Source organism: Phyllobates terribilis, unplaced genomic scaffold (genome assembly GCF_046119375.1).
Source record: "Phyllobates terribilis strain yellow unplaced genomic scaffold, ASM4611937v1 Scaffold_4__5_contigs__length_816908805, whole genome shotgun sequence".
In the NCBI taxonomy this organism is placed as follows: domain Eukaryota; kingdom Metazoa; phylum Chordata; class Amphibia; order Anura; family Dendrobatidae; genus Phyllobates; species Phyllobates terribilis.
In genome coordinates, this window is record NW_027362764.1 from 583,661,856 (window position 1) to 583,682,244 (window position 20,389).

Consider the following 20,389-nt stretch of genomic DNA (forward strand, 5'->3'; position numbering starts at 1 on the left):
ATTGTTTTTTTTTTTTTTTTTTGAAGATGATGAAGCAGCTTTATGAGAAGTGCAACCTTGTACACGCTGACCTGAGTGAATATAACATGTTGTGGAATGATGGGAAGGTAACTATCCAACTTAGTAAAATGTCACAAGCTAAATGAAGATATATTCATTTGTCCTTATTCAACGTGAAGCCTTCGCCTGTCAGGTTTTATGTCGTTTTAACCTGTTTTGCAATGCACTAGTGATTGTACACTAAACCCTTCCTGTCCTCGTTGCATCAGTGCCATCACTTGCGAGTGCTGTCTGTTCTGTACAGCTGACGCCCTGCTCTAAGGGCTGGGATCAGATATAGTCTTGGATTCTGTGGTCAATGATTGAAGTCTATTTCTAGCATAGATCTTGATTTGTTAATAGTTTGCTAGTGCTGCATGTAAGATTCTGTATAAAGCTCTCTTCTCCTTGTAGGTATGGCTTATTGACGTGAGTCAGTCTGTGGAGCCCACTCACCCTCATGGGCTGGGATTCCTATACAGGGACTGCAGGAACGTGTCTCAGGTAAGGACTGAAACTGGAGAGGTTTCCACTTTTGATAGGTAATGCACTGTAATTAACACTTTTTTTTAATTAATTTTGCTGTTTCTAGCATTTCATACACATGGGAGCATTCTTTATTTTGTTCCCTTTAAGAATTCCATATGAATTTCTTTAAATCTCATTGCATGTTCCTATAAATTGCATAGTTTTTATGTAGTCTTTCCTAGAAGTATGGAGTCACTATAGAGTGGCAAGTCCCCTAGTGGGGACTGTGTGCAGTCATACCACTGTGTGCATGGGGTCTTTATGAAAAAAAGCCAAATCATCACCCTCCTACTGATTTACCTGAAGCAGTAGAGGTGATGAATATAGTATATACCTATAAGAAAACACTGTAAAATGGAGAACTTATCCCTGGGTTTTTGGAGGATTTTCACACCGTCTGATTGCATATAGACGCTCCATGACTATCAGAGCGAAGTTACCGCAGTAATAATGAACTCTGAATCTAGTTGCAGGAGGAAGACTGATATTTACTATGGGAGTCATTTTGACCCAGTGAGTTCAAATCGCCTTAGACATGTTCAGTGCATGGGCCCTTTATGAATATTGTTGGTGCCGTGTAACGCAGATTAATTTTTAGTATAATGTAAGTTGTAGTAAAGTGAGTGATGAGTTATGGAGGTAAAGTCAATATGGAATGTAAAATTGGTCTCTTATATGGGAAAGACTCTGGTTTGTGTAAGTGATAACAATTTCCTTTTTTTTCTTCTAAATAGTTCTTCCAGAAATGTGGTGTTTTGGAGACGCCCAATGAACGTGAACTCTTTAATATGGTGTCTGGACTTAATATTGCTTCTGACAATCAAGTGGACTTCATGGAAGAGGTAAATAATTTCCTGACCCACTCAAGCTATACTTTCATTAAGGCCCAGTTTGTACAAATTGTGGTATCCAATGACTGTGGTGTATACTGACATATTTATGTAGCGGTGGCATAATGACTCAATAGGAACAGCATGTATATAGCTATTAAAGGATATTATGGATTTTTGGGGTATTGGTCTTGCAGTAACTGAACAGTATTAGGGTCTTCTAAAAATCTTGACTTTGTCTCTCCTAGATTGAAGCTCTGGAGAGAGTGAATGAAGATCATGTCCAGAATCATGGAAAGAAGATTGCGATGTTCCAGAAGGATGATGACGGCCCTCCCCCAATCTTTGATGAATAACCCCAATGCTGCATCTGCTTAAAATAAAAGCAAAAAAAAAAAAAGGAAAGGAAAAATAGGCTGCTGTGTCCATACAGCATTAATGCAGCGGGTAACGTCCCTGCATAATGCAGGTTGGAAGAGCTGAACCCGATCAGTGTGCTCCCTACAGGACAACTCCTGATCATGTTTTTAACGTGTGGCTTGAACACAAAGTGAGACTGAGATGGCTCGAGCAGCAGAAAATGCTGTGTGTTTTTAAAGTTTAGATGAAATGCTTGACTCATACTTATTATAGTGGCTTTTGATGTTAAAGGGATCAGTAGAGACCTGTGCATATAGGGTGGCTCGCACAAAGTGTCGTCTTCATCTCTTTATTGACAGCAGGTCTTGCAAATTGCATTGGGCCTACTGTCAGTGAAGCTTTCCTTTACATAAGCTCAGACACATGTCCACTGTGTAAGAAGAACTAGAAACCTATATAGGTAATGTGCAGAAGCGGGTAGCTTTTATGTGCAATGTATGCTTCAATCACTGTGTGGAGTAATTTATGTATGAGGCTTGTTGTAGAGTGACTGAGAAATAAAACTCTTATACACTATGGTTGTGGCTTTTCTTTTTGTGTATATTCTGTATAGGTTTCCTTCCTCTCTGCAGCGGTCCTGTACCATCTAAGCTAGGAGGAGACTTTTTTTTTTCTGGCTCAGATGCCATATGACCGCTGCAGCCAATCAGCATTGACTTGGGCCCTGTCCTTCTTTTGCCTGCAACAGTCTGGAACTTCTTCCCAGTACAAGTACTCTCAACAGGTCGTGTTTTCAGGATTTCCTTAGAATTCTACGGTGATGTAATTATTGTCAGTGCCTCAAATTGTCCCCATTGTTCTGTCTGGTGGACATCTTTAAAATCATGACCTGATTGAGCTCTGGAATACAGAAATCCTGTGTGTGAAGGCCTTGCACAAGCTCACCAATAAGGCAGTCTGTTAGAACCAGAAGTGATATGTTCCATCAAAGGAACAGAAAACCAAAAACGAGGGCAGACACGAGTGGCACCCTACAGACTTGTAGCCTAAGGCCACAGCCCCACTATCAGTATTTGTTCAAAACCAGGAGTGGGTGATAAATGCAGAATTGGTGACTTTTTTCTATTATACCTTTTCTCTGATTGTTCCTCACCTGGTTTTGGCTGCCACTCCTGAGAGAAAATACTGACTGAATACTGATAGTGGGGCCATAGCCTAAGGCCAGATAACCCCCTTAAGAACCACATTCAGTTCTTGAGATAGTCGCAAGTGACATCCAGCTCTCCACCACAGTAGTGACACCCAGAGTCCCCCATTAGTGGTATAATGACAGCCAAAGCTTCCATGCAGAAATCACACAAAGACCACATGCCCCACCCCCATCCCCTCTATAGGTATTTCCTTACATCTAGGGGTTCCTACCTTGCGCCCATTCAGTATTATTGCATCAAGCACTCGCCCACAATATCGCATCCAGCTTTAAGTGACCCTCCTACTTGCAAGATCATCCTATGTCCAGTAGACCGGAGCGGATCAGGCAAAAAATCCAATTTGCGTGTTTGCACCAATTTTCCCAAGAAATTCAATTGGCAGAGAAGTTGTTCCTCCCTAATTTAATGTCCTTTATTATGCTCTGGGATCTTTCCAGACCCCATGTCACAAATGTAAGATGTAAAAAAATCCTTATACCCCACTTAGATCTCCGGCCTCTCACTGCCACCAGTCATGACGTCTTTGTGTGGGCCATGACCTGTGCAGCGTGAATGCGCCCAAAAGCCAAGGCCCAGTGATTTCAGCAAGGTGGACAGTGATCTGGAGATGTGTGCGTGAGATCTGCAGATTGATTTTATTTTTTAATGTTTTGATGGCATTTCACAATTCAGAAAAATGGTGCCCATTATGTGCCATTTTGCTGAATCTGCACTGCATGGGAATGAATTACAAAACCTTCGCATTTTGGCAAAAGTGGATTTTTGTAAATAATTTTCCAAAGATTTCAAAAAAGTTCTCAGGGAGCTATGAAAAATAATGCTAAAAAAGGGAAAAAAAATGCATGTTTCCTGAAGTATCTTCTGCTTGAAAAACTGTGGATTCCGTCCTGAAAGAGATGTGGTTTGCACATACACTAAGGAAAGACTGAATGTAAAGTGCATGGAACTCGGCCACCAGTGAGGAACACACGGTTGTTTAATGGTTGGTTTTCACATTACAAATAAAACTATACGTACAGATGCTTAGGGTTCCACCTGCTGACCAGACGGGATTCATTCTGTTGCCCTAGGACATTGTACACGGCTATTTTACTATTTTGCTGCCTCTATGATTTTCCTTACTACACTGAGGGTTTTTGCACCCACCTGCAAAGCAGCTTGTGTCACTGACACATAAAGGATGTGTTATGATCAGGGCTATGAAGTTCGTGTACTTTTGGTGGAGTCGGTGTCAGTATAAAATGGACAGACTCGGACTCCTAAAATATATAATACATTGGGTACAGTAGTACCATGCAGGATGTGCTGTAAATGTTTTCATAAGAATTTGGGAAAGTTATGAAATATCCTATAAATGTCTGTTCTGTTCCTGATCTAAGGATCTCGGCTTTTAGTTAAGATGAATCTGTGCTGCACTTTATGTACATGCTCAGTAGTGAGATGAATCTGTGCTGCACTTTATGTACATGCTCAGTAGTGAGATGAATCTGTGCTGCACTTTATGTACATGCTCAGTAGTGAGATGAATCTGTACTGCACTTTATGTACATGCTCAGTAGTGAGGCAGTGAGATGAATCTGTGCTGCACTTTATGTACATGCTCAGTAGTGAGGCAGTGAGATGAATCTGTGCTGCACTTTATGTACATGCTCAGTAGTGAGGCAGTGAGATGAATCGGTGCTGCACTTTATGTACATGCTCAGTAGTGAGGCAGTGAGATGAATCTGTGCTGCACTTTATGTACATGCTCCGTAGTGAGACAGTGAGATGAATCTGTGCTGCACTTTATGTACATGCTCAGTAGTGAGGCAGTAAGATGAATCTGTGCTGCACTTTATGTACATGCTCAGTAGTGAGGCAGTGAGATGAATCTGTGCTGCACTTTATGTACATGCTCAGTAGTGAGGCAGTGAGATGAATCTGTGCTGCACTTTATGTACATGCTCAGTAGTGAGATGAATCTGTGCTGCACTTTATGTACATGCTCAGTAGTGAGGCAGTGAGATGAATCTGTGCTGCACTTTATGTACATGCTCAGTAGTGAGGCAGTGAGATGAATCTGTGCTGCACTTTATGTACATGCTCAGTAGTGAGGCAGTGAGATGAATCTGTGCTGCACTTTATGTACATGCTCAGTAGTGAGGCAGTGAGATGAATCGGTGCTGCACTTTATGTACATGCTCAGTAGTGAGGCAGTGAGATGAATCTGTGCTGCACTTTATGTACATGCTCCGTAGTGAGACAGTGAGATGAATCTGTGCTGCACTTTATGTACATGCTCAGTAGTGAGGCAGTAAGATGAATCTGTGCTGCACTTTATGTACATGCTCAGTAGTGAGATGAATCTGTGCTGAACTTTATGTACATGCTCAGTAGTGAGGCAGTGAGATGAATCTGTGCTGCACTTTATGTACATGCTCAGTAGTGAGGCAGTGAGATGAATCGGTGCTGCACTTTATGTACATGCTCAGTAGTGAGGCAGTGAGATGAATCTGTGCTGCACTTTATGTACATGCTCCGTAGTGAGACAGTGAGATGAATCTGTGCTGCACTTTATGTACATGCTCAGTAGTGAGGCAGTAAGATGAATCTGTGCTGCACTTTATGTACATGCTCAGTAGTGAGATGAATCTGTGCTGCACTTTATGTACATGCTCAGTAGTGAGGTAGTGAGATGAATCTGTGCTGCACTTTATGTACATGCTCAGTAGTGAGGCAGTGAGATGAATCTGTGCTGCACTTTATGTACATGCTCAGTAGTGAGGCAGTGAGATGAATCTGTGCTGCACTTTATGTACATGCTCAGTAGTGAGATGAATCTGTGCTGCACTTTATGTACACGCTCAGTAGTGAGGCAATGAGATGAATCTGTGCTGCACTTTATGTACATGCTCAGTAGTGAGGCAGTGAGATGAATCTGTGCTGCACTTTATGTACATGCTCAGTAGTGAGATGAATCTGTGCTGCACTTTATGTACATGCTCAGTAGTGAGGCAGTGAGATGAATCTGTGCTGTACTTTATGTACACGCTCAGTAGTGAGATGAATCTGTGCTGCACTTTATGTACATGCTCAGTAGTGAGATGAATCTGTGCTGCACTTTATGTACACGCTCAGTAGTGAGGCAATGAGATGAATCTGTGCTGCACTTTATGTACATGCTCAGTAGTGAGGCAGTGAGATGAATCTGTGCTGCACTTTATGTACATGCTCAGTAGTGAGATGAATCTGTGCTGCACTTTATGTACATGCTCAGTAGTGAGGCAGTGAGATGAATCTGTGCTGTACTTTATGTACACGCTCAGTAGTGAGATGAATCTGTGCTGCACTTTATGTACATGCTCAGTAGTGAGATGAATCTGAGCTGCACTTTATGTACATGCTCAGTAGTGAGGCAGTGAGATGAATCTGTGCTGCACTTTATGTACATGCTCAGTAGTGCGGTAGTGAGATGAATCTGTGCTGCACTTTATGTACATGCTCAGTAGTGAGGCAGTGAGATGAATCTGTGCTGCACTTTATGTACATGCTCAGTAGTGAGATGAATCTGTGCTGCACTTTATGTACATGCTCAGTAGTGAGGTAGTGAGATGAATCTGTGCTGCACTTTATGTACATGCTCAGTAGTGAGATGAATCTGTGCTGCACTTTATGTACATGCTCAGTAGTGAGATGAATCTGTGCTGCACTTTATGTACATGCTCAGTAGTGAGGCAGTGAGATGAATCTGTGCTGCACTTTATGTACATGCTCAGTAGTGAGGCAGTGAGATGAATCTGTGCTGCACTTTATGTACATGCTCAGTAGTGAGATGAATCTGTGCTGCACTTTATGTACACGCTCAGTAGTGAGGCAATGAGATGAATCTGTGCTGCACTTTATGTACATGCTCAGTAGTGAGGCAGTGAGATGAATCTGTGCTGCACTTTATGTACATGCTCAGTAGTGAGATGAATCTGTGCTGCACTTTATGTACATGCTCAGTAGTGAGACAGTGAGATGAATCTATGCTGCACTTTATGTACATGCTCAGTAGTGAGATGAATCTGTGCTGCACTTTATGTACATGCTCAGTAGTGAGATGAATCTGTGCTGCACTTTATGTACATGCTCAGTAGTGAGACAGTGAGATGAATCTGTGCTGCACTTTATGTACATGCTCAGTAGTGAGATGAATCTGTGCTGCACTTTATGTACATGCTCAGTAGTGAGGCAGTGAGATGAATCTGTGCTGCACTTTATGTACATGCTCAGTAGTGAGGCCATGCTGTGGAGTAGGGAGTCAGGGAAATTGAGGAGTCCAAGGTTTGGCTTACTGACTCCACAGCCCTGGTTATGATGAGCTATTGGGCTGCATCAACTGTATAATAATAATCTTTTTTATTTCTATAGCGCCAACATATTCCACAGCACTTTACATTTTAGAGGGGACTTGTACAGACAATACAAGACATTACAGAAAAACAATAATCATATAAAGGTGCATCTCACAAAATTAAAATATCAAAAAGTTAATTTCAGTTCTTCAATACAAAAAGTGAAACTCATTATATAGAGTCATTACAAACAGAGTGATCTATTTCAAGTGTTTATTTCTGTTAATGTTGATGATTATGGCTTACAGCCAATGAAAACACAAAAGTCATTATCTCAGTAAATTAGAATACTTTATAACAACAGCTTGAAAAATGATTTTAAAATGCGAAATGTTGGTCTACTGAAATGTATGTTCAGTAAATGCACTCAATACTTGGTCGGGGCTCCTTTTGCATCAATTACTGCATCAATGCAGCGTGGCATGGAGGCGATCAGGCTGTGGCACTGCTGAGGTGTTATGGAAGCCCAGGTTGCTTTGATAGCAGCCTTCAGCTCGTCTGCATTGTTGGGTCTGGTGTCTCATCTTCCTCTTGACAATACCCCATAGATTCTCTATGGCGTTAAGGTCAGGCGAGTTTGCTGGCCAATCAAGCACAGTGATACTGTTGTTTGTAAACCAGGTATTGGTACTTTTGGCAGTGTGGACAGGTGCCAAGTCCTGCTGGAGAATGACATTTCCATCTCCAAAAAGCTTGTCGGCAGAGGGAAGCATGAAGTGCTCTAAAATTTCCTGGTAGACAGCTGCGCTGACTTTGGTCTTGATAAAACACAGTGGACCTACACCAGCAGATGACATGGCTCCCCAAACCATCACTGATTGTGGAAACTTCACACTAGACCTCAAGCAGCTTGGATTGTCGCCTCTCCACTCTTCCTCCAGACCCTGGGACCTTGATTTCCAAATGAAATGCAAAATTTACTTTCATCTGAAAACAACACCTTGGACCACTGAGCAACAGTCCAGGTCTTTTTCTCTTTGGCCCAGGTAAGATGCTTCTGGCGTTGTCTATTGGTCATGAGTGGCTTGACACAAGGAATGCGACACTTGTAGCCCATGTTCTGGATACGTCTGCGTGTGGTGGCTCTTGAAGCAATGACTCCAGCAGCAGACCCCTCCTTGTGAATCTCCCCAAAATTTTTGAATGGCCTTTTCTTAACCAGTTCAGGACCGCCCACTGTAAATGGGCTCTGTGCAGCGCCGTTTAAAAACGGTGGTCCCAGAGCGCTCAGGACCCCCAGGGTCCTGCAAGCGCTGCGGTTCCGGTGCAGAGCGATGGCTCTGACAGGGGACATCATCGGGACCTGATTGGATCAGGTCCCAATGATGTTAACCCTTAGCTATCTTCTATATGCCGCGATCTATAGTGATCGCTGCATAAAGAAGATAGTGAGAGGAGAGGGGGTCGTCAACTTACCTCTCCGACGGCCCCCTGATGTCTTCCAGGACCTGCCTTTGTTATGGCAGCCGGAGGTCACATGACCGCCTCCGGATCTGCTATATATGGTGTCCTGCCTGGCTCAGCCTGCAGCTGAACTCTAGCAGGAGACAGACAGTGTAAAACTGTCAGCAAAGATCTCATCCAATGCAATACATGTCTATTACATTGCATGAGATCAGTGATTAGAAAAATAAAAATTAATGTCCCATACAGGGACTAAGCAAAAATGTAAAAAAAAAAGTCAAAAACATTTTTCAAACTGTTAAAAAAAATCACAAAATAAATAAATAAAATATTAAACCAATAAATCCGTATATTTATGCAAAAACAAAAAAAGTACACATATTTGGTATCGCTGCGTCCGAAACAACCCGATCTATAAAACTGTCACACTAATTAACTCCTTCTGTGCACTCCGTAATAAAAATAAATAAAAAATGGAGCAAAAAACGATGCTTTTTCATCATATCGCCAAACAAAAGGTGGAAAAAAAATGTGATCAAAAAGCAAAATGGAAATAAAAATGGTACCGCTGAAAACGTCATCTTGTTCCGCAAAAAAAAAGCCGCCATACAGCTCCATCAGCCGAAAAATAAAGTTATAGCTCTCAGAATAAAGCGATGCAAAAAAAATTTTTTTTCTATAAAATTGTTTTATTGTGTAAAAGCGCCAAAACATAAAAAAATATACAGTAAGTGTAGTATCGCTGAAAACGTACTGACCCAAAGAATAACGCTGCCTTATCACTTTTACCACACGCAGAACGGCCTAAAAAATAACCTCAAAAAACAATTCCTGAATTGTTGGTTTTTGTTAATTTTACCTCCCAAAAAAACAGAATAGAAAGCGATCAAAAAATGTCACGTACCCAAAAATGGTACCAATAAAAATGTCAACTCGTCCCGCAAAAAACAAGCCGTCACATGACTCTGTCGGCCGAAATATGGAAAAATTATAGCTCTCAAAATATGGCGATGCAAAAACTAGATTTTGCAAAAAAAAGCGTCTCTTAGTGTGTGACAGCTGTCAATCATAAAAACCCGATATAAATCTGTTATCTCTGTAATCGCACCGACACGAAGAATAAAGTAATCTCATCACTTATACCGCACGAAGAACGGCGTAAAAAATAAATAAAATCAATTCTTCACCTGCTACTGATTTGTTTATTATGTCTCCCAAAGATCGCAGTTAGGCTCTGCTCACATTTATCCTGCACTCTGCGCTGAGCACTTACACCAGAGTTTCCGTGTAAATCTCTGAAATACGTGATTCAGACGGAACCCATGATGGAAGATTCCCTGTAATGAGGCAGATATAGGCCACTGTGGATGCCGTCTGGCCTGTGATCCCACGGTGTCAGTTTTTTAAGGCGTGCATAAAAGTGCAGTTGGCCACAGTTTTGTGCACTTCTGTAAAAAAGGACACCTCTAAACAGGCCAGACGGAGTCCAGAGTAACTCTGCTGCCTCATTACAGTGAATGGATCCCACAGGGGTTTCATCTGAATTACATCACTTGGAAATTTAGATGGAAACCCCGATGTAAGTGCTCAGCCTCGAGCGCCGGATAAATGTTACGTAAAATGTTCCCAATAAAAGCTTCAACTCAGTCCTCTAAAAAAGCTAGTCCCCACTCAGGTCCGTCATCTGTTAAAAATATTGCAAGTTACTGGTAGCAGAAAGGCTCTGGAAAAGCGAAATGGCCCTTGCCCCCCAAAAGAAATTCAGAAAATTTTGTGCTCCCAAATCCAAATGCCTATTCTACAATAATTTGTTCTCCAATTGTCAAATAGCGCTCCGTCCCTCCCAGATCTCGCCAAATGGCGCTCCTTCCCTTCCAAACCCTGCTGTGCGCCCAAACAGTGGTTTGCCTCCACATATGGGGTATCGGCGTGTTCAGGAGAAATTGCACAACAAATTTCATGGTGCAATTTATCCTATTACCCTTATGATAATGCAAAATTAGGGATGAAAAACGTTTTTGTGGGAAAAATGTGAAAATTTTATTTTTACAGCTCAATATTATAAACTTCTGTGAAGCACCTTGGGGTTCAAGGTGCTCACCACACATCTAGATAAGTTCCCTAAGCGGTCTAGTTTTCAAAATGGTGTCACTTGTGGGGGGTTTCCACTGTTTAGGCACATCAGGAGCTCTCCAAACGCAACATGGCGTCTGCTAATTATTCAAACAAATTTTACATTCAAAAAGTCTAATGGCGCTCCTTCCCTTCCGAACCCTGCAGTGCGCCCAAACAGTGGTTTTCCCTCACATATGGGGTATCAGCGCGCTCACGAGAAATTGCACTACAAATTGTGTATTCCATTTTTTCCTGTTACCCTTGTGAAAATAAAAAAATTGGGTCTAAAGTAACATTTTTGTGAAAAAAAGTTAAATGTTCATTGTTTTCTTCCACATTCCAAAAATTCCCGTGAAACACCTGAAGGGTTAATAAAGTTCTTGAATGTGGTTTTGAGCACCTTGAGGGGTGCAGTTTTTAGAATGGTGTCACTTTTGGGTATTTTCTGCCATAAAGGCCCCTCAAAGTCACTTCAAATAAGATGTGGTCCCTAAAAAAATGTTTTTGTAAATTTTGTTGAAAAAATTAGAAATCGCTGGTCAACTTTTAACCCTTATAGCTTCCTAACAAAAAAAAAATTTGGTTCCAAAATTGTGCTGATGTAAAGTAGACATGTGGGAAATGTTATTTATTAACTATTTTGTGTGACATATCTCTCTGATTTAAGGGCATGAAAATTCAAAGTTTGAAAATGGCTAAATTTTCACCAAATTTCTGACTTTTTCACAAATAAACGCAAGTGATATTGAAGAAATTTTACCACTATCATGAAGTACAATATGTCACGAAAAAACAATCTCAGAATCAGGGGAATCCGTTGAAGCGTTCCAGAGTAATTACCTCATAAAGTGACAGTGGTCAGAATTGAAAAAATTGGCCTGGTCACGAAGGCAAAAACAGGCTCTGGCGCGAAGTGGTTAACAATCCTTTCAAGGCTGCGGTTATCCCGGTTGCTTGTGCACCTTTTTCTACCACTCTTGTTCCTTCCACTCAACTTTCCATTAATATGCTTGAATACAGCACTCTGTGAACAGCCAGTTTCTTTATCAATGACCTTTTGTGGCTTACCCTCCTTGTGGAGTGTGTCAATGACGGTCTTCTGGACATCTGTTAAGTCAGCAGTCTTCCCCATGATTGTGGAGCCTACTGAAACAGACTAAGGGACCTTTTTAAACGGAAACCTTTGCAGGTGTTATTTGTTAATTCTAATTTACTGAGATAATGACTTTTGTGTTTTCATTGGCTGTAAGCCATAATCATCAACATTAACAGAAATAAACACTTGAAATAGATCACTCTGTAATGACTCTATATAATAAATGAGTTTCACTTTTTGAATAGAAAAACTGAAATAAATTAACTTTTTGATGATATTCTAATTTAGTGAAAAGCACCTATAAATCAACAGATACCAGGAGGAGAGAGGACCCTGCTCGTAAGCTTACAATCTATGAGGAAATAGGGGAGACATGAAAGGTGGATGGTAACAATTGCTTGTATTGTATGGTCAACCATCAATGTAATAAATAGGGTAATCACATAATGCTGAATGAACCAGTCACCAACCAATATGTGAACAAGTGCAGACACAGAATTCTATTAAGTATGTGGGGGTGTGTGAACAGATGATACGAGGGACCTGGTTTGGAAGGAAACTTTTTATGGGAAAAAAAGGGGATAGTTCGATAAGTGAGGTGAGGCAATAGGCCAGTCTATACATATGCTGTTCTTGCAGCGGCCCTGTTCTGTGGCCGCCCGTCACCTGTGATGCATTGCCCGTCTTTGGCTACTACTACATGCAACATCAAATCTTAGACAAGTCACAGCCTAAAATGTGTGAGATTTGTGACTTGCTGTTGTGTTATTACCTAAGAGTTGTGATGTGTTAAAAAAAAAATGAAAAAACCAAGCAGATGGCAGCAATGATGGCGACAACTACACAAATGCCATAGGTGTCTGTGCCGGCAGCGATACGTGTGACTTGTGTCCAACAGGTCCGGTTCTGACGCTGGTCGTGGTGTCACGTGACCATATTACCCGATCATCTGATACGATGTCAGTGCGATCTTTGTGTCATGTGGCCAAAGTCGCCGTACAGCCCAGAGATGCCACAGGAGCCGTGTGGCATTATGGCGTCGCAGCTGGTGGACCCTTCCTGGGACACAACACGACCACAGCCATTATTAGTGACGTAATGACAGCGCCAGTAGCAGAGAGGACGAGATCACGATGTGTTACAAAATGGTTCTCTAGTGTCAGACGCGTTTTGGTGCCTTCAAGGTACAAAAAAAAAAATATCAACACAATGCAATGTGACAACACTGACACTTATTGTAGTGCGGCTACAGGCGGCTTTGGAGTCCTGGCATTTAAGCAGCTCTAAAAGTTATTTCCCTCTAGCCCCGGCCTCACAATTTTTTGCTGTACATACAAGGGTGGAGGAGAGAGGAGCACGTGACAACACTGCACCCCTACTGCCAGGACCACAGTAGTCTGCCCACAGCGAACTGATGAGCACGTGACAATGCAACACCCCCTACAGCCAGGATGAGAGTGGACTGCCCCACAGCGCACTGATGAGCACGTGACAACGCAATAACCCCCTACAGCCAGGATGAGAGTGGATTGCCCCACATCGCACTGATGACCACGTGACAACGCAATAACCCCCTACAGCCAGGATGAGAGTGGACTGCCCCACAGCGCACTGATGAGCACGTGATAACGCAATAACCCCCTACAGCCAGGATGAGAGTGGATTGCTCCACAGCTCACCATCGCAGCTTTTCTCAGTTGTAATCATGTGACACACGCGGAAGAGGCCGGTCATGTGATACGTCGTCATCGGGGGTTCCTTTGGTGAGGAGGGAACTGAATCTAACAGTGCGTGGTTTATGTGAGCTGTAGGCTGTGCACGGCGGAGCTGGGAGCGCTGCACCCGGGCCTGCGCATATCACCCGGCTATGGACAGCGACGACTTCTACCTGGAGCTCGGTGACCGGCCGGTGCTGTTTGAAAAAGCCACAAATGTCAACAGCGTGTTCTTCGATGAGGCCAATAAGCAGGTGACCATATACCGGTATATACACAGTGCAACCCTGCATATACACACACTGCACCCCCTGCATATATACACACACTGCAACCCCTGCATATACACACACTGCACCCCCTGCATATATACACACACTGCACCCCCTGCATATATACACACACTGCACCCCCTGCATATATACACACACTGCACCCCCTGCATATATACACACACTGCACCCCCTGTATATATACACACACTGCACCCCCTGTATATATATACACACACTGCACCCCCTGTATATATATACACACACTGCACCCCCTGTATATATACACACACTGCACCCCCTGCATATATACACACACTGCACCCCCTGCATATATACACACACTGCACCCCCTGTATATATACACACACTGCACCCCCTGTATATATACACACACTGCACCCCCTGTATATATACACACACTGCACCCCCTGTATATATACACACACTGCACCCCCTGTATATATACACACACTGCACCCCCTGCATATATACACACACTGCACCCCCTGCATATATACACACACTGCACCCCCTGTATATATACACACACTGCACCCCCTGTATATATACACACACTGCACCCCCTGTATATATACACACACTGCACCCCCTGTATATATACACACACTGCACCCCCTGCGTATATACACACACTGCACCCCCTGCGTATATACACACACTGCACCCCCTGTATATATACACACACTGCACCCCCTGTATATATACACACACTGCACCCCCTGTATATACACACACACTGCACCCCCTGCGTATATACACACACACTGCACCCCCTGCGTATATACACACACACTGCACCCCCTGTATATATACACACACTGCACCCCCTGCATATATACACACACTGCACCCCCTGCATATATACACACACTGCACCCCCTGTATATATACACACACTGCACCCCCTGTATATATACACACACTGCACCCCCTGTATATATACACACACTGCACCCCCTGTATATATACACACACTGCACCCCCTGCATATATACACACACTGCACCCCCTGCATATATACACACACTGCACCCCCTGTATATATACACACACTGCACCCCCTGTATATATACACACACTGCACCCCCTGCATATATACACACACTGCACCCCCTGCATATATACACACACTGCACCCCCTGTATATATACACACACTGCACCCCCTGTATATATACACACACTGCACCCCCTGCATATATATATATATATATGACGCGCCCCCTGAGCCATATTCTTTAGGGGAATACCCGGAGCCGGATCAGATGGGGGTTGTAGTCTCCGAGTGGCTGTGACCCGGTCCGTGCCCAGGGTGTCAAGCTCAGAGTATGTGGCAGTCCTACAGATGTTACAAAGTTCTTTATGTCGACTACGCCACCCGTTGGATTGCGGTCACTACGGCCGCCGCTGCAGCAGGGTCCGCTGAGGCTGATGGTGTTGGTGCAGCTTTAGATAGTATAACCCCCAACGGGAGGGGTATGGCCTCAGGGGGTCAGGTGCAGAGGATGGGGGTTGTGGTGGTGCAGCGTAGATGATAAGTAAAGACAGAGTCGGGTTGTGCAGTTCAGGGTGTTTACTTACTGCAGATATTCCGGTCACTCCGGCCTTGAGTGACCACCCGAGCCGTGCTGCGTCCACCAGGTCCTGGATTCAGCCAACCCCCAAGCAAGTCCGGAGCGTGTCCCTGAGCCCTCCTTCTTGTCCTTTCTTCTGGCCGTCCCCACCAGGGATCCACCTAGGTCCAGCTCCCTCGGGCCTTCTGTTGGGAGACCCTTGGCCTTGGGTTCCCTGACCCTACACGTGGTCTGCCTTCAGGGTGGATTTAGTGGGTGGCCGTGGCAGATCCTGCCCACGGCCTCCGGTCTCTGGCTGAGGTGTGCTTTAGCCCCCACCAGTTTGGGATCCGGTACCCTATTGCCAACTCTTCACCCTAGGTTTGTATATGGGTTCTCAGAGTTCCTTTTTGTTTCCCCCTCTGGGTCTCTCTTTCTCTCCTCTCTCACTCTTGGGCTTGGAGCTGCTCTTCTGCTCTCTTCCTCTGACTTCTCACAGACTGACTGACTGTGGCAGACTGACCCTGATCTTAGATGGTGCCCACCTTAAATACTCCCTCTATGTGTGAGCTCAGGTGACCAGCACCCAATGAGCTCCTATCTTTACCCAGGCTGCTCCCCCTATCTGCCCCTACACTACTGGGATGTACCACCCCCCTCCCACTCCAGCCAGGAACAGACTCGGTCGTACCTGCACATTTCTAAGTGGGAGTACCGTTGGTCTGTTCCTCGGAAATGGGATGTGTGTAGTGCATGCAGCTTTCTGAGCTCAGTTCCACACTCCATCCTTACCCGGGAGTGGAATACCACACCTCTGGGTTGAGGTGCAATACCCCTGTAGCAGCCGAATCCTCAGGGTGCTACATTCCCCCCTGGTAAATCACAGCACGTCCTCGGGCTGTAAGATATAAAACATCATCCAAACATACAATTTTTTTTCATAAACAACATAATAAAACATATATATTAGCAGCATCATAAAACTTTTCATATTAACATTCTTGTTTCTGGTTCCTCCTCCGGACACTGTGCAACGTGTGCCCGGGAAAAGTGCAACAGTTTCTCTTAGAAAAATGGTTTTCCTATAAAACCGGTAGGGGGCGCTTTAGGAAGCGCAACTATTTACAAGGAGATATGGCCGCTCTCAGTCCTCGGCCAGGTATTTAGGAAAAGGATGACCGCTCTCAGTCCTCGGTCAGAGGGATTAAGGGAAATACGGGTAACAGTTCAATTCGCTGGTCCCAACGGGGACTATAATAGCAGCAACAGTTCACTGTGCCCCGACGGGCAACTATATACAGCTTCTACTCTGCTGTACTCAACGACGACGTCCTCCTGCTCTTTCTTTGTGATTAACTTTAGCTTCAGACCCGTCCGGGTCCTCTTGCTCCTCTTCACACCGCAGCTCCTCCTCCGTCAGGCGATGCACATGGAGGGCGTAGGGTCCTTTGGCACACTTGTGCCGGGTGAAGGTGACCTCGTCCCCTATATACAGGTCACGTCCTCTGTGTCCCTCCGGTAGGTGGGACTCAACGTCTCTTCTTGTCACGAAGACGTCGCCTGGGGTGCGGTGATCTCGGATGAAGCCCCACCCGTGCTGCATATTGAACTTGATCACAGTCCCGGTGGAAGGGGGACCATGAGCTGCACGGGGACTCCTCCTGGCCCGGCTCTTCTGCTCCGCGCTCTTTATTTGGGCTTTTTGTTCCCGGACCCGCCTCTCTCTCCGCTCCCTCTCGAAGACCTCGAGCTGCTGCCGGCAGCACTCTGCACGCTCCGCTGCAGCTGCCCGGGTCTCCTGAGTGAACCCCATGAGATCTTCTCCGGTGGGGTCCCACTCAAACTGTGCCTCCTCTAGCGGGGGCGAGGTCCTTTTTACGGGCTTTGGAACCGGAATCAGGGGTTCGTCTAGGGGTCTCTCTTTCCGGAGTCGGGGATGGTGAAACTCCGGTGGCCATATAAAGGGCTGCCCATCCGGGCACGTATGTTGGGCGAACAGATCTTCTCCCAGATGCGGCACTCTTGGTTTTATGGGCGCGGTGGTGGTGGCGCCCGGGTTGCCCAGGCCTTGCGGCCAGGCCTGGGGCACCTGGAAAGTGAAGGGCACCGTAAGGACGGCGGCGCCCTGGGCTACTTGGCCCTGCGACCAGGCCGGTGGCTCCGCGGAGGTAGGGGGCGCTGTTGGTATTGCGGCGCCCGGGGGTACTAGGCCTTGCGACCAGGCCGATGGTACTTCCTGCTTGGTCACGCTCGGGGTCGAGGTGTGTGACGTCACAGGGGTCGCGGCTCCCGTTTGAGGCCTAGTCTGTGGCGGTGACGCTGCGGTTACGGGCACGGCAGGGGATACTTCGGGCTCTGCGACGGGGAGCTGGGGCAGGTGCGCGGTTTCCCGGTTTGGGGTAGAGACGTCCCCTTTACCTGCCTCCTTTCGTTCGGCTCCCTTCTCGGCGCCGTCTCCGGCCTTCAGTCCTCCTGCGCCATCCTCAGAGGCGGTCTGTCTCCTCGTCTCGGGTGGCGTGCTCCGCTGACGGGTTCTTGTCTGCTGGGCCATCTCACGGCTCCACTCCGCCAACGTCTCTCGCTGCACCCGGGCCATCCTCCGTGCGAGGCCCTCCAGCGCAGTCTGTGCACACTCCCGATCTCGGGGGAGCTGTGCCAAGACCTCCACTAAGCCTAGTGGGGTCGTTGCTTCTAGCAGGCTCCTGACCAACGGGTCGGTGCTGCTCTGCTCTCCTTCCGTTGTCTCCAGCAGGCTCCTGGCCAGCGGGCCGGTGCTGCTCTGCTCTTCTTCCATCTCCGGGTGAGCTTCTTCTGGACTCAGCTCTAGGCTTCTTGTCTCCGGGTGCGCTCTCTCCAGACTGCTCCAGGCGACACCCATCTTTGCTCTCTCCTTCTCAGTCCTCCCACTTCGAGGGCGGTCCCGGGGCCACTTGGTGATTGTCAACTCCAGGGGCAGTTCTTTCACGCTGACAGACACCTCTAGCATCACAGTCTCTGTTGGTGGGGGCGGTTTCCACTTTTGGCGCCATTTTCGGTCCTGGCCCACGATGGGAGGTGGCCTCTTGCCACCCTCTGGCACGCCCATAATGGCGTCCGCTCCCCCAAGGCGGGAAATCTTCGGAAATGGCGGGAATCGTCTCCCAGTGGCGGGAAACTCTGCAGATGGCGGGAAAAAGCTGTTAATGGCGGACAACCGGCGGGAAACGACCTGTGATGGGGTCCGATGGCGGGGACCCTCCGGAACCGGCAGGAGACTTCTTTTTGAGGTAAACTCGTTCTTTTCTTCAGGCACGCAGTACCCGGGTGTTGCGGGCACGTAATCCTGCCGACTACGCCAAAGTTGACGCGCCCCCTGAGCCATATTCTTTAGGGGAATACCCGGAGCCGGATCAGATGGGGGTTGTAGTCTCCGAGTGGCTGTGACCCGGTCCGTGCCCAGGGTGTCAAGCTCAGAGTATGTGGCAGTCCTACAGATGTTACAAAGTTCTTTATGTCGACTACGCCACCCGTTGGATTGCGGTCACTACGGCCGCCGCTGCAGCAGGGTCCGCTGAGGCTGATGGTGTTGGTGCAGCTTTAGATAGTATAACCCCCAACGGGAGGGGTATGGCCTCAGGGGGTCAGGTGCAGAGGATGGGGGTTGTGGTGGTGCAGCGTAGATGATAAGTAAAGACAGAGTCGGGTTGTGCAGTTCAGGGTGTTTACTTACTGCAGATATTCCGGTCACTCCGGCCTTGAGTGACCACCCGAGCCGTGCTGCGTCCACCAGGTCCTGGATTCAGCCAACCCCCAAGCAAGTCCGGAGCGTGTCCCTGAGCCCTCCTTCTTGTCCTTTCTTCTGGCCGTCCCCACCAGGGATCCACCTAGGTCCAGCTCCCTCGGGCCTTCTGTTGGGAGACCCTTGGCCTTGGGTTCCCTGACCCTACACGTGGTCTGCCTTCAGGGTGGATTTAGTGGGTGGCCGTGGCAGATCCTGCCCACGGCCTCCGGTCTCTGGCTGAGGTGTGCTTTAGCCCCCACCAGTTTGGGATCCGGTACCCTATTGCCAACTCTTCACCCTAGGTTTGTATATGGGTTCTCAGAGTTCCTTTTTGTTTCCCCCTCTGGGTCTCTCTTTCTCTCCTCTCTCACTCTTGGGCTTGGAGCTGCTCTTCTGCTCTCTTCCTCTGACTTCTCACAGACTGACTGACTGTGGCAGACTGACCCTGATCTTAGATGGTGCCCACCTTAAATACTCCCTCTATGTGTGAGCTCAGGTGACCAGCACCCAATGAGCTCCTATCTTTACCCAGGCTGCTCCCCCTATCTGCCCCTACACTACTGGGATGTACCACCCCCCTCCCACTCCAGCCAGGAACAGACTCGGTCGTACCTGCACATTTCTAAGTGGGAGTACCGTTGGTCTGTTCCTCGGAAATGGGATGTGTGTAGTGCATGCAGCTTTCTGAGCTCAGTTCCACACTCCATCCTTACCCGGGAGTGGAATACCACACCTCTGGGTTGAGGTGCAATACCCCTGTAGCAGCCGAATCCTCAGGGTGCTACATATACACACAATGCACCCCCTGCATATATACACACACTGCACCCCCTGCATATATACACACACACTGCACCCCCTGCATATATACACACACACTGCACCCCCTGCATATATACACACACACTGCACCCCCTGCATATATACACACACACTGCACCCCCTGCATATATACACACACACTGCACCCCCTGCATATATACACACACACTGCACCCCCTGCATATATACACACACACTGCACCCCCTGCATATATACACACACACTGCACCCCCTGCATATATACACACACACTGCACCCCCTGCATATATACACACACACTGCA

At 46.5% G+C, this 20,389-nt stretch overlaps 2 protein-coding genes across 9 annotated transcripts in view; both read left to right on the top strand.

Moving 5' to 3' along the window:
* Positions 1-2,333, top strand: part of RIOK3 (RIO kinase 3) — a 63,208-nt gene extending 60,875 nt beyond the window's left edge. For all 4 annotated transcript variants that reach the window (XM_073679163.1, XM_073679164.1, XM_073679161.1 and 1 more), the window contains 4 exons: positions 27-107; positions 454-543; positions 1,302-1,409; positions 1,646-2,333. In XM_073679163.1, coding sequence (XP_073535264.1) covers positions 27-107; positions 454-543; positions 1,302-1,409; positions 1,646-1,753 — 387 coding nt within the window. In that variant the 3' untranslated portion in view covers positions 1,754-2,333. The remainder of the gene's footprint in view (positions 1-26; positions 108-453; positions 544-1,301; positions 1,410-1,645) is intronic.
* An 11,145-nt stretch (positions 2,334-13,478) lies between these two features.
* Positions 13,479-20,389, top strand: part of RMC1 (regulator of MON1-CCZ1) — a 39,307-nt gene continuing 32,396 nt past the window's right edge. For 2 of the 5 annotated variants that reach the window (XM_073679171.1, XM_073679172.1), the window contains exon 1: positions 13,485-13,928. In XM_073679171.1, the coding sequence (XP_073535272.1) occupies positions 13,827-13,928 (102 nt within the window). In that variant the 5' untranslated portion in view covers positions 13,485-13,826. Of the gene's footprint in view, positions 13,943-20,389 lie in introns of all 5 variants that reach the window. The other 3 variants (XM_073679173.1, XM_073679175.1, XM_073679174.1) reach the window with 3 other exon arrangements.